The sequence below is a fragment of the Pongo abelii genome, chromosome 18, assembly GCF_028885655.2.
Source record: "Pongo abelii isolate AG06213 chromosome 18, NHGRI_mPonAbe1-v2.0_pri, whole genome shotgun sequence".
NCBI classification, from domain to species: domain Eukaryota; kingdom Metazoa; phylum Chordata; class Mammalia; order Primates; family Hominidae; genus Pongo; species Pongo abelii.
The window spans coordinates 20,063,929-20,078,295 of record NC_072003.2 but is presented as its reverse complement, the minus strand read 5'-3'; the positions used below and the strand labels follow the sequence as shown (position 1 = coordinate 20,078,295).

General features: G+C 56.7%; 1 protein-coding gene and 1 long non-coding RNA gene across 2 annotated transcripts in view; both read left to right on the top strand.

Annotated features, from left to right (window-relative positions):
• LOC103892305 (ras GTPase-activating protein 3-like) overlaps positions 1-14,367 on the top strand; it is a 105,988-nt gene that overhangs the window by 71,859 nt on the left and 19,762 nt on the right. Inside the window, exons 5-7 of the mRNA XM_054534799.2 lie at positions 10,006-10,082; positions 12,418-12,501; positions 12,887-12,956. Coding sequence (XP_054390774.1) covers positions 10,006-10,082; positions 12,418-12,501; positions 12,887-12,956 — 231 coding nt within the window. The remainder of the gene's footprint in view (positions 1-10,005; positions 10,083-12,417; positions 12,502-12,886; positions 12,957-14,367) is intronic.
• LOC134760422 (uncharacterized) lies at positions 1,091-7,363 on the top strand. Its single transcript, XR_010137832.1, has 2 exons — positions 1,091-1,494; positions 1,603-7,363. It is a non-coding gene; the product is annotated as an uncharacterized LOC134760422 (long non-coding RNA).

The following is a 14,367-nucleotide window of genomic DNA, read 5'->3' as shown; positions in this document are numbered from 1 at the left end:
CGTGGGGGGGTTTCCCGAGTGCGTCCTCAGCTGGGACCGCAGTGAGTGTCTGAGTGTAGGATTGCGGCACAGTGGCCCTGGGACGTGGGAGGGTGAGTGTCTGAGTGTAGGGTTGCGGCACGGCGGCCCTGGGATGTGGGAGGGTGAGTGTCTGAGTGTAGGGTTGTGGCACACCGGCCCTGGGATGCGGGAGGGCTTCCTGGGTCCTCAGCTGGGACGGCAGTGAGTGTCTGAGTGTAGGGTTGTGGCACAGTGGCTCTGGGACGTGGGAGGGTGAGTGTCTGAGTGTAGGGTTGCGGCACAGCGGCCTGGAGACATGGGAGGGCTTCCTGGGTCCTCAGCTGGGACCACAGTGTGTGTCTGAGTGCAGAGTCCCAGCACAGGCCGCCAGGCTCGGAGCCAGCTCCCTCATCGGATTGCTGCCAACGTCCTCTGCAGGCCTCAGTTTTCCCATCTGGGTGGGTTTGTGAGGCGTGCTGGAATGGTGTGTGTGCCACTTGATGGCGCCTGGGGCATTGTAAAGTGGTGGCGGTGATGGTTATTTTTACTGCTGGAGGCTGGCATCCTGGACAAATCCCCAAAATAGGTTCCTTGTGAGGACTTTGCCCGAGACTTCAGCAGAGGCAACTGGGTGGGTTGGATGGAGGCTCCGTGCCCGCAGGTTCAGGGCAGATTTGGGTTGGGGAACTGGATGGCCTGGTGTCCTCCAGGAACCCTTGTGCCCCGGGAACCCTCGTCCTCTGGGAACCCTCATCCTCCGGGAACCCTCTTGCCCCAGGAACCCTCCTCCTCTGCGCTTCACGGGGTCAAGGTTGCCATCTGCCGAGGTCATGGGCTGTGCACACTCCCATGGCCAGCAAAGGGTTCATTCATGAAGTTGACCATGAGCCCAGCTGGGGGGGCGGGGTGAGGCCCTCGATGGAAATTAAGGAGTGGAGCCAAGAGGCCCTGGGTATGGCCCTGCCCCAAGGGACCTGTGCTAATTGTGCCTCACACTTATTAACTCTGCTTCCTAGGAAAGCACTGGCTGGGGAACCCACACGTGCTATGGAAAGTGAAGGATGCTGTGATTACTGCAAAACTAATGACTGTCCTCGCAGCCCCAGAGCACAAGGGCCCCAGTGCGCTGCTCCCGTGGACCTTGGCATCCTGGCAGAAAGGCGGGGTTTCCCACGTGCTGCCCGGGAGACCGGGCTTGGTGACTGGGCCGCTCCTGCCTGCGCGTCGGCGAGTTCCCCGGCCCTTCTATTCTGGGATACCCGCTGTCACTGGGGTCTCCATCACAAGGGCCTCTGAGCAGCAGGCAGAGTGCGGCCTCGTCATTTGCCTCGGATTCAACTTTGGTTTCATTGGCAGGTGTAGCTTTTCCTCTTTCTTGCCTTTTTTTTTTTTAACTGATTTAATTTTGAAATGGTTATAGATTTACAGGAAGGCACCAAAACAGTACACAGGAGTGGCAAGGGGCGAATTCCCACCTTTCCCTGAAAACGGAAGGTCGTGCTCCCTTCTCCCAGCTCCCCCAAACAGAAGGCCGTGCTCCCTTCTCCCGGCTGCCCTGTACGGAAGGCCTTGCTCCCTTCTCCTGGCTTCCCCAAATGGAAGGCCGTGCTCCCTTCTCCCGGCTTCCACAGGCACCGCCGTGCGCAGCTGGTGCAATGTCAACCAGGATGCCGACGTTTGTGCAGTCCACGGACGTTATCCAGATTTCACCAGTTCACAGGCACGTGTTTCTGTGTGTGTCTCTCTCTGTGTATTCTATGCTATTTTTTCCAGTTTTTCATGTGGTAAAACAGAGACATCATGAAATTTACCATTTTAACCATTTAAAACATCCAATTCAGTGGTACAGCATTAAATATATTCATAATATTGTACAACCATCACCACCACCCATCTCTAGAGCTCTTTTCATCTTGCAAAACAGAACCTCTGTCCCCTCTGTCCCCTGGCTAGAGTTTTATTCACACGCTCCAGTCTGCCTCTTCCCCGCTGGCAGCCCCACGGCACTCTGTCTCCGATGCAGGCCAGTCCCCGTGGCTCATGGGAGTGAGCTCTGCCCTGCTGGTCTTTCTGAGGATGATGTCGCTCCACGTGATGTGCTCCAGGTCGCTTGTGGTATCAGAACCTCCTTCCTTCCGAGGCTGAGGAATGATCCGAAGTGCGAAGCGTGTGCTGTTGCTCCAGTCGCCTGTCGATGGGCTGTTGTGACAGTCGGTGCAACTTCATCACAGGGTAGATGGTGTAACCACCATGAAGATCAGGACTCAGATGTTGCATCTCCACAAAGCTGTGAATAAGAAAGCCGCAGGTTGATCTCACGGCTGGTGGAATCTCATAATTGACGCCTGAGGCTGCATGCCCATGGCCGAGCCCAGCATCCTCCAAGCCTGACTCTCGCTGTCCGGAATGTGAGGATCCTGAACCGAGTGGTGTCAGTCTCCCGGGAATTTGCACTTTATGGAAGGCAAATGCGAGCTGTTGTCTAAAAGGGAGGAGGCAGGGTCAGTGCTCTCCAATGCCCGCTGGTCCCGGGCAGGTGCTTCGGGTGCTGCCCTGCTCGCTTCACTGACGTAGTCAGCCCCAACGCCACCCAAAACATAGCATGACGGGGAGCAGTGGCCCTGCTGGACTCCAGCCAACTTTTAAAACCTCAAATCCAGGCTGGGCATGGTGGCTCATGCTTGTAATCCCAGCACTTTGGGAGGCTGAGGCGGGTGGATCACCTGAGGTCGGGAGTTTGAGACCAGCCTGACCAACATGGTGAAACCCCGTCTCTACTAAAAATACAAAATTAGCCAGGTGTGGTGGCACATGCCTGTAATCCCAGCTACTCTGGAGGCTGAGGCAGGAGAATCGCTTGAACCCGGGAGGCAGAGGTTGCTGTGAGCTGAGATCGCACCATTGCACTATAGCCTGGGCAACAAGAGTGAAACTCCATCTCAAAAAAAGAAGAAGAAAAAAAACCCCCACAACTCCAGTCTCAGGAGCCACCATTTCATCGTAAGATGTCACAGTGACTGTTTTCAGGAAGGCAGGGGGTAGCCGTGTGGCTCCGTGAGTCCCTCCGCTCTGTGATTCCCAGGAACAGTCCTGTGTCCAGACAGCGAGTGTCACAGAAGCGGCCCACGGGGGAGGCCAGCGAGTGAGTCACAGAAATGGGGCAAACACAATTAAACCTTTCTTGCTTCCTTCTGGAACGGCCACTGTTGGAAAGTCTTTGTTAAATCACTTTATTATGCAGAGTTGTGCTCTCTGACCCTCCCCCCGATGCAGGGCCAGTGGGGGAGATGCCAGCGTCAGATGCCAGCGGGGGCACCGCCTGTGACAGCGAGGCATCTGCGGTGATCTGGGCGCCTGGAGGTCACTGAGCTCTATTTATAAACCGGGTGTTCAAGTGCATCTGTGATGTATTCAGAAAATAGCACAGCCCTGCAAGGGATCACAGCAAACCCCCCAGTCCGCCGTCCACCGGAGAGACACCTGCGTGTTTGCCCCTTGGAGTCTTCCAGTTGCACCGTGAAATCTCACTGGGCTAGAAATTCCAGCCTCCCGCTACAGCCCCTGGGAATCTTGTGTTTGTGCAGCAGACAGTCCTCTTGGAAGGATTTTCAGAGCAAACAAAGTCACCATCCATCGTCAAGCTTTCACATCTCTCCAGGGTTGCAGGAGGAGAGGGCCGAGGCTGGGCTTGCTTCCTCATGGCCTCTGCGTCCAGTCTCACCTGACCGCTGACTTTGTCTCCTCTCTGCGGCTGGCGTGGAACAGCCCTGCATCCAAGGCACCTCTGTCCTGGCTGCTCTCTGGGCTGCTGCCTGCTCAGCGGGGGACACAGCAGCCGGTGGGTGGGGCCAGGACCTTGACCCGGCTCTGCGTGCTGCTCTCTCCCTGGGGAAGGCCTTCCTGAGAAAGATGGATAGGGACCACTGGCTGCTTTTTAGAAATTAATTAACTCTGTTTTGGGGGCAGTTCTGTGTTCACAGGGAAATTGAGCAGAGTACAGAGTTTCCATACACCCCTCAGCAGCCCCCACCCAGGGCCCCATGGGTGACAGCAGGTGGCACTGCAGCCACGCGTTGTCAGGAGCTGGATGCTGGGGCCCCTTTGCTATGTCTGTGAGTTCGCAGGAGTACAGTGCCAGGGACCTCAGTGCAGCGTCCAAGCAGGTGCCGGGGTCGGCAGCCAGGTCCTCTCATTCCTTTCCTGTGCGAATTTGTGCCTTTTCCCTTTTGCTCTTGGCCTGGTTTGAGATTTGTTAATTTTATTGATCTCTCAAGGAATTTGCTGTTGGCTTTGATTTTTACCTATTGGTTTCCGATCTGACTTCTGTTTTCTGTTCTTGGGCTCTGGGTTTAGTTTACTCATTTTTCTCAGTCTCCCAGCTCTAAGCTCAGGTCAGCGTTCAGATCTCCCTTCTGCTCTAAGCTCAGGTCAGCGTTCAGATCTCCCTTCTGCTCTAAGCTCAGGTCAGCGTTCAGATCTCCCTTCTGCTCTAAGCTCAGGTCAGCGTTCAGATCTCCCTTCTGCTCTAGTCTGTGCGGCCGGCACTCCAGATTCCCTTCCACCCCGAGCACTGCTCCTGCTGCATCCCACTGATTTTGATGAGTAACACTTTCATTTCTGTTTATTCCGGAAGATTTTAAAATTTGTCTTGTGTTCTCTGATCCGTGTGTTATTTAGAACCATGTTGTTTAACCTCTAAACATTTAGGATTCTCCAGCCTGTGCTGGCACCTGCAGATTTACTCACTGGCTTTTTTGGCAGGACAAAGGGCCTTCCAGGGGTGGGTTTTGTTTGTTCCCACTCCTGAATCAGCAGAAGACGGAAGCACACAAGTCAGCCGGTCGGGAGGGATTCACGCTGCAGGAACAGGAGCAGCCTTAGGACCTGATGGTGCCCAGCCAGGTGCCCCTGGACCCGGCCAGGAGCCGGGAGAGCACACAGGGGATGCAGAGCCTGCTTCCAGGGGCCGGGAGAGCAGGCAGGGGCAGCACAGCCTGCTGCTGGGTACCAGGAACCCCCCATGCGGTCGTGACTCTTCCTGAAGCTCCCGAACATGAATAGAGCTGCCTCCATCTGCACAGCCTTGCAAATCTGAATGCTTCTGTCCTGAGGGAGTTTGCGCCCGGCATTTGAGAACGGGGATGAAGCGGTGGGGATTCTTGGTTATTCTTGGGTCAGGCACTTTCTCCTGTCTTTGGTGGTCAGGCCACTCCTTTAGCCCATGGATAGCCACAGATAGCAGGCCCGCTGCCAGGTTTTGAGGACCACAGGCGGATACTCCACTCAGCTCTGAGCTCTGATGGGTGCGGGAAGAGGAGTTGTGGTCTTGGTGGGATCTTTGTTGTCATTTTAGGCACCTGCTTTCCCCGCCCACAGTGCTGGCATGGGGTACGTGCCCACCTCCCTGGCCCGACATCCTTGTGGCCCCTCAGGACCTGCTCTGGGGCTGCAGCCACAGGGCGGGAAGGCCACACCCAACCTCCGGGCCCCAGAGTCTCAGGACAGCAGCGGAGGCCCCACCTCCCACACCTGCCTGGGCAGCACAGACCCTGTTCCGTTCCCCCTGTGAGCGCTGGGTCAAGGGTGGGCGTGCCGTGGGGCGTGGTGTCAAGTGTGGGGGTGCCGTGGGACGTGGTGTCAAGTGAGGGGGCACTGTGGGACATGGTGTCAGTGTGGGGGTGCCGTGGGACATGGTGTCAGTGTGGGGGTGCCATGGGATGTGGCGTCAAGTGTGAGGGTGCCATGGAGTGTGGTGTCAGTGTGGGGGTGTCGTGGGGCTGCACTGACATGGTGTCAAGTGCGGGGGTGCCGTGGGACGTGGTGTCAAGTGTGTGGGGATGCCGTGGGGTGTGGTGTCAGTGTGGGGGTGCCGTGGGGCATGGTGTCAAGTGTGGGGGTGCCGTGGGGCATGGTGTCAAGTGTGGGAGGTACCGTGGGGCATGGTGTCAAGTGTGGGGGTGCCGTGGGGCATGGTGTCAAGTGTGGGGGTGCCGTGGGGTGTGGTGTCAAGTGTGGGGGTGCCATGGGATGTGGCGTCAAGTGTGAGGGTGCCGTGGGGTGTGGTGTCAGTGTGGGGGTGTCGTGGGGCTGCACCGACATGGTGTCAAGTGTGGGGGTACCATGGGACGTGGCGTCAAGTGTGGGGGTGTTGTGGGACATGGTGTCAAGTGTGGGGGTGCCGTGGGGTGTGGTGTTAAGTGTGGGGGTGCCGTGGGGCATGGTGTCAAGTGTGTGGGGATGCCGTGGGGTGTGGTGTTAAGTGTGGGGGTGCCGTGGGGCATGGTGTCAGTGTGGGGGTGCCGTGGGGCGTGGTGTCAGTGTGGGGGTGCCGTGGGGCATGGTGTCAAGTGTGGGGGTGCCGTGGGATGTGGTGTCAAGTGTGTGGGAATGCCATGGGGTGTGGTGTCAGTGTGGGGGTGCCGTGGGGCGTGGTGTTAAGTGTGGGGGTGCTGTGGGTTGTGGTGTCAAGTGTGGGGGTGCCGTGGGACGTGGTGTCAAGTGTGGGGGTGCCGTGGGGTGTGGTGTTAAGTGTGGGGGTGCCATGGGACATGGCGTCAAGTGTGGGGGTACCGTGGGACGTGGTGTCAAGTGAGGGGTGCCGTGGGACGTGGTGTCACTGTGGGGGTGCCCTGGAACGTGGCGTCAAGTGTGGGGGTGTCGTGGGACATGGTGTCAAGTGTGGGGCTGCCGTGGGGCGTGGTGTTAAGTGTGGGGGTGCCGTGGGGCTGCACCGATGTGGTGTCAAGTGAGGGCTGAAGAGCTTTATGTTCACTCTCTGACCAGGGGCTTCGGGGTGTGCAGGTGGCCCCACAGCACGGGAGCCTGGCAGGGCCACAGGTGAGCAGCCCACATGCTGACCCTGGGGCCATCCCCCTGGGCGGCCTTCGGGCACTCAGGACTCTTTGCAGACACCCTCATGCCTGGGTCCCGCACACAGAGTTAAATGCCGGCTAGGGGGCAGTGGGGATGGACAGCAGGGCACCCCCGGCAGGGCAGCCCACGCCCACAATGCAGGCATCCCGAGAGTTCACAGGCAAGGGTTTCAGAAGGTGGGGAGGCCGAGGTTGTGGCAAAGTCATAAATCGGTACATGGAGGCCGTACGTCGGTTTGACCTGAGAAGGCAGACATCACGACATGTGGCCCACGGGTCGGATATAGAGTGTTTTTGATTTGCGATTGGTTAAGGAGGAGAAGCTTTGTCCAAACAATTGAGATCAGCAGAAAAGAATGTTGGCTCTGGCCCACGGGCATGACCCCCCCGGCCCCTGAGGAAGAAATTCAGAATAGAGCCGGGTTCAGGGTTCAGGCCTGTGATCCCCCCTGTATTTGTGGTCTGTGTTGGTAGATCTGTTTGGTGAGGGTCTTGGTTTTTGAAAAACAATTTAGGAACATATGTTAAGATGCTATTTTTAACCTGTATAGGGAATAAATATCTCCTGACTAATTTTTTGGCTATTATTGTGTTATTTATTTTGCTTATTAGGTGATTTACCTCTCAAGGCTGGCAAGGTGTCTGGAATATTTTTGAAGGAACTCTAAGGTTTTTTAATCATTTAGGTGGGTGGGGCCTAAGCAGGGTCCCTGCTCCATCCGAGGTTCTGCACCAGGTCACATGCTGCAGGGGTGCTGTCGGTTCTGCCATCCACGTCTTAGCGCCAGGCATTCTGCCCGTCCATCCCGCCCTCCCACAGGCAGGGACAAGCCCTGCGGAACAGGCCTTGGCCTCCACGGAGCCTCAGAAGCTGGAGCTCAGGGCCGGGCCAGGCAGAGCCCCTGAAGCATGGATGAGTCTGTGTCTATCCCATCCATTCAGTGCCATTCAGGCTGGAGCAAATACAGGGACAGTGGTACACACAGGTAGGCACACATAGCCGCACACACACAGAGGCGGACACAGTCACACATACACACAGGCGGTGCACACACAGGCAGACATGCACACACAGTCACATGTACAGACAGGCGGACAAACACATACACAGGTGGACACACACAGCCACGTGCACAGACAGGCAGACACAGTTGCACACACACACAGAAGGACATGCACACAGCCACACACAGACAGGCAGACACACAGCCATGTGCACACAGATGGACATGCACACACAGTCACACGCCCACACAGACACATAGCCACATGCACAGAGAGGCAGACACACACAGACGAACATGCACACACAGGCGAACATGCACACAGCTGCACACAGGTGGACACATACACACAAGCGGATACACACAGTCACATGCACACACAGGTGGACATACAGTCGCATGCACATAGGTGGACACAGCCACACACACAGATAGACACACAGTTGCACGCACACAGGCAGACACACAGCCGCACACACAGGTGGACACACAGCTACACACAGGCGGACACGCACACAGCAGCAGCACAGATGGACACACATAGTCGCATACATGCATAGGCAGACACACATACACACAGTTGCACGCACACAGGTAGACACACAGCCACACACACAGGAGGACACATAGCTGCACACACACAGCAGCACAGATGGACACACACACAGCCAGATGCACAGATGGACACAGGCGGACACACACACAAGTGGACATGCACACACAGCAGCCTGCTCACACAGGTGGACACACACAGCCGCACACACAAACCGCATGCACACACAGGCAGACAGACACACAGTTGTACGCACAGACAGGTGGACACACACCCACAGTCGTGCACACAGACAGACAGGTGGACAGACACACAGCAGCACACAGAGACAGACGGATCTAGAGAGACAGGTGGACCCTCACGGCAGCCTTGCTGTCTGTTCTGCTAGAAGCCCCCGTGAGCCTTGCTCTCTGTGTGAGTCTTGCCCTCTGTGTGAGCCTTGCCCTCTGCGTGAGCCTTGCCCTCTGCGTGAGCCTTGCCCTCTGCCTGAGTCTTGCCCTCTGCGTGAGTCTTGCTCCCTGTGTGAGTCTTGCCCTCTGTGTGAGTCTTGCTCCCTGTGTGAGTCTTGCTCCCTGTGTGAGTCTTGCCCTCTGTGTGAGTCTTGCTCCCTGTGTGAGTCTTCCCCTCTGTGTGAGTCTTGCTCCCTGTGTGAGTCTTGCCCTCTGTGTGAGTCTTGCTCCCTGTGTGAGTCTTGCCCTCTGTGTGAGTCTTGCTCCCTGTGTGAGTCTTCCCCTCTGTGTGAGTCTTCCACTCTGTGTGAGTCTTGCTCCCTGTGTGAGTCTTGCCCTCTGTGTGAGTCTTGCTCCCTGTGTGAGTCTTGCCCTCTGTGTGAGTCTTCCCCTCTGTGTGAGTCTTGCCCTCTGCGGAGTCTTGCCCTCTGCGGAGTCTTGCCCTCTGCGTGAGTCTTGCCCTCTGCGTGAGTCTTCCCCTCTGTGTGAGTCTTGCCCTCTGCGGAGTCTTGCCCTCTGCGTGAGTCTTGCCCTCTGCGTGAGTCTTCCCCTCTGTGTGAGTCTTGCCCTCTGCGGAGTCTTGCCCTCTGCGTGAGTCTTGCCCTCTGTGTGAGTCTTGCTCTCTGTGTGAGTCTTGCTCTCTGTGTGAGTCTTGCCCTCTGTGTGAGTTTTGCTCTCTCCTGCAGGCCTCCATCCGGCCTCGCCCGAGGGGAGGTAAAGGCAGTGGCCCCTGCTCGGGAGACAGCTGTGCTTCCCCTCTGCTTTGTTCTGATGGACACACATGAGCAGCCTGCAGCGTCACGCCTTTGGGGGTCAGCTTCACTGAATGGCTGTCTCCCACACGGTTGGACCCCTCACTTCTGAGGCAGCGACCTGGTCTCAGCAGAGCCGAAAGCCTGGGCAGCCGCATGGCACCGAATGGTCAGGCGGGCAGCTCTCCTGGAGGAAGGCCACAGCTGGGACTCTGCGTCCCAGGGGTGGGGTGGTTGGTTGGACGTGCCCATCGGCCAGGGCAGGGCAGAGCCGCCTGCTCCCTTTGTCCTGTAGGCTTTCCCTGGGCTGCGCGGCCCTGGTGGCCTGTGGGAGCAGCGCCACAGCCTCTGACACCCCGTCCTCATGCCTTGCAGGGCAAAGTGCACCTGGAGCTGCAGCTGAGCGAGGTCATCACAGACACTGGGGTCGTCTGCCACAAGCTCGCCACACGGTAAGACAGGTCCTCACCAGGGACGGAGCGCGCAGCGAGTGGCACATCTGGCTCCCGAGGAGCACACAGGGGTTTTCAAACCAACGCACAAGAATTTCCAGAGCCGGTGGCTCCCCAGAATGACACTGTTTAGAGGTTCTGGCCCTCCAAGGATGACGCTGTTTTAGAGGTCTTGAACCCCCAGGATGATGCTGTTTTAGAGGTTCCGGCCCCGCAAGATGACAGTTTTAGATGTCCTGGGCGCCCAGGATGACACTGTTTTAGAGGTCCTGGCTCCCAGGATGACACCGTTTTAGAGGTCCTGGCCACCCAGGATGATGCTGTTTTAGAGGCTCTAGCCCCCAGGATGATGCTGTTTTAGAGGTGCTGGCCCCCTAGGATGATGCTGTTTTAGGGGTCTCGGCCCCCAGGATGACGCTGTTTTAGAAGTTCTGGCCCCTCTCCAGGATGACGCTGTTTTAGGGGTCCTGGCCCCCAGGATGACACTGTTTTAGAGATTCCGGTCCCCCAGGATGATGCTCTTTTAGACGTCCTGGCCCCCAGGATGACACTGTTTTAGAGGTCCTGGCCCCAGGATGACACTGTTTTAGAGGTTCTGGCTCCCAGATGACGCTGTTTTAGAGATCCTGGCTCCAGGATGATGCTGTTTTAGGGGTCTTGGCCCCCAGGATGATGCTGTTTTGGAAGTTCTGGTCCCCCTCCAGGATGATGCTGTTTTAGAGGTTCTGGCCCCCAGGATGATGCTGTTTTAGGGGTCTTGGCCCCCAGGATGACGCTGTTTTAGAGGTCCTGGCCGCCCAGGATGATGCTGTTTTAGAGGTTCTGGCCCCAGGATGATGCTGTTTTAGAGGTTCTGGCCCCAGGATGATGCTGTTTTAGAGGTTGTGGCCCCCTAGGATGATGCTGTTTTAGGGGTCTTGGCCCCCAGGATGACACTATTTTAGAGGTCCCGGCCCCAGGATGATGCTGTTTTAGAAGTTCTGGTTCCCCTCCAGGATGATGCTGTTTTAGAGGTTCTGGCCCCAGGATGATACTGTTTTAGAGGTTCTGGCCCCCCAGGATGATATTGTTTTAGAGGTTCTGGCCCCCCAGGATGATGCTGTTTTAGGGGTCTTGGCCCCCAGGATGATGCTGTTTTAGAGGTCCTGGCTGCAGGATGATGCTGTTGGTCCTGGCCATGGGATGATGCTGTTTTAGAAGTTCTGGCCCCCCTCCAGGATGATGCTGTTTTAGGGGTCCTGGCCCCCAGGATGACGCTGTTTTAGAGATTCTGGCCCCCCAGGATGATGCTCTTTTAGACGTCCTGGCCTCCAGGATGACACTGTTTTAGAGGTCCTGGTCCCAGGATGACACTGTTTTAGAGGTTCTGGCTCCCAGATGACAGTGTTTTAGAGGTCCTGGCTCCAGGATGACGCTGTTTTAGGGGTCTTGGCCCCCAGGATGATGCTGTTTTAGTAGTTCTGGTCCCCCTCCAGGATGACGCAGTTTTAGAGGTTCTGACCCCCCAGGATGATGCTGTTTTAGGGGTCTTGGCCCCCAGGATGATGTAGTTTTAGAGGTTCTGACCCCCCAGGATGATGCTGTTTTAGGGGTCTTGGCCCCCAGGATGACGCTGTTTTAGAGGTCCTGGCCCCAGGATGATGCTGTTTTAGAAGTTCTGGTCCCCCTCCAGGATGACACTGTTTTAGGGTCCTGGTCCCCAGGATGACGCTGTTTTAGAAGTTCTGGCCCCCCTCCAGGATGATGCTGTTTTAGGGGTCCTGGCCCCCAGGATGACGCTGATTTAGAGGTTCTGGCTCCCAGATGACACTGTTTTAGAGGTTCTGGCTCACAGATGACGCTGTTTTAGGGGTCCTGGCTCCCAGGATGACGCTGTTTTAGAGATTCTGGCCCCCCAGGATGATGCTCTTTTAGGCGTCCTGGCCCCCAGGATGACACTGTTTTGGAGGTCCTGGCTCCCAGATGATGCTGTTTTAGGGGTCCTGTCTCCCAGATGATGCTGTTTTAGGGGCCCTGGCCCCCAGGATGGTGCTGTTTTAGGGGTCCTGCCCCCCACCCCCCCGATGACACTGCTTTAGATGTCCTGTCACACACTCCCGGCATCCTCGCTAAAGCACATGCTCACCTTAGAGGTGTTGTTTTGGGCTTTTGCAAACGGCCAGCGTGATTCAGCATCACACCGAGGCAGAGTGGCTGGTGTGGCCCTCCCTGCCTTCCAGTGAGGAAACTGCATCTCACAGCTTGAACTCAGGCCTCCTGCCCGACCCAGAGCTGTCTCACCATTTGCCCGGGTGTCTGCGTGCCCTCCTGATGCCGCCTCTGCTTCTCTCCTCAGCATCGTCGAGTGCCAGGGTCTCCCCATCATGAATGGACAGTGTGACCCCTACGCCACCGTGATGCTGGCAGGACCCTTCAGGCAAGTTGCCTCATGCCTCAGGTTTCTGTTCTGGTCCTGGGGGGCTAGGTTCCAGCTCTGAAATCATGAGACCACTGCCTCATTTGGGAGGAGGCAGGAGGTTGTGCTTTGAGGTAGAATATGAATTTTTACTTCCTTTTGTTTTCTTTATTGCTCTAAAATTGCTTTGTAGAAAATGAAGGCTTCGTGCCCTTCATGCTGGGTATTTTTGGCTCAGTAAAGGTTCCTGATTTGCATACCATCTGGAATTGGAGACCAGCAGAAATATTTATAAAATAAATAAAGGCAATAAGTGACTTGTGCATTTGAGAGCTCAGTTTTACGACTGAGAGACTTGGAATCAGCAGCGTTGCTTTAATCCCAATCCTTTCTCTCTCAATAACGGATTGGAAGCAAAGAAGATGAAAGTGAAGAGGAAGACCAACAACCCCCAGTTCGATGAAGTGTTTTATTTTGAGGTTGGTATCTTCGTGGGTCAACGTCAAGTGAAAACTCTGCACCTGAGACACGTTGGCAGAAAGTCTGGATCAGAACGATCTCGGTCTCTTCCCTCTGGAAGGAACTTCCAGAGAGGAGCCAGCCCCACCGGCCAGCCCTGGGTTCCCTCCAGAGAGAAGCCAGCCCAGCCGTGGAAGTTCCTTCCAGAGAAGAGCAAACCCGGCCGGCCGGCAGGCCCGCCCTGGGATCAGAACGATCTCCATTTCTTCCCTCTGGAAGTTCTTTCCAGAGAGGAGCGAGCCCCGCCGGCTGGCCCTGGGTTCCTTCCAGAGAGGACTGAGCCCAGCCAGCCAGCCCTGGGGATTGGACCCGTGGCCCCAGGATCTTTCCCTCCTCTCCCGAGAGAGAAAGGCCATTCGTTGTCTCCCGAACTGGCCCAGATTTGAGTTAAAAGATGACAGATTAATGCTTTCCAAATTACCAGGACCTTGGGGGTTTTTGTTTTTTTGGCTGCTCCACCCAGGCATCCTGAGCAGGTGGAAGGCTTGTTCCAGTGGAAATAGGCAGGGTTTTGAAACAAAGGGGAAAGGATTCAGACACAGAGATCCTCTCAGATTATGAAGCACCAAAATCCGTGAAAAGGAGGGTACAAAGGTGCCCCTGGTGGAGTGGGACCCGCGGCGCGGTTTTGGGACAGCTGCATCTCGTGGAGTGACGGCCTGCCATGTGGCTGGTGCAATTTTGGGACAGCTGCATCTCGTGGAGTGAGGACCTGCCACGTGGCCGGCGCGGTTTGGGGACGGCTGTGTGCAGGGCCTTTAGGCAGATGCTCTTCCCATCCACAAATGCTCCCCTGCACAGGCCCTGGAGATGTGAGGATGGATGAGGCCTCTGTGGCAAGAGCATGGCCAGTCATGCCTGAGGGGTCGGGCGGGCTCCCCTGAGCCATGATGGCTGAGTGGGGCTCGATGCATGCAGCTCTCAGGGGACCGTAGGAGAGTGGACCTACCGGTCAGTGGGTCCTGACTGAGCAGGACCCACTGGCACTGCTGAGGCTCAAAAGGGCCCCACAGGCAGAGGTGGGAGCTTGGTGTCTGAAGTCAGAGCCAGGCTTTCAGGGCCACTGTGAGGAGGGCTTTGGAGGTGGAATCTGTTCTCTGTCTCAAATGGAAGCCTCACTTATAGACAGGCAGAGAAGATGGTTTTGCCAGAGTGAGGGAAGGCAGGGAGCTGCCAGGCTCCCAGGGGCCGAGTGGGCCCTGTTGGTGGTGCAGGACCTGCACCTCCATCCTGCAGCATGGACCGAGTTCCAGGTGGCAGCTCCCCCCGCCTCGGTTGCTGGCTCGGCTACCACACACAGAGCTGTCATACACACAGTGGGGTAGAGCTCGCCCACTGCCCGGCCACACACGGGTGCTCATCACACTTGCA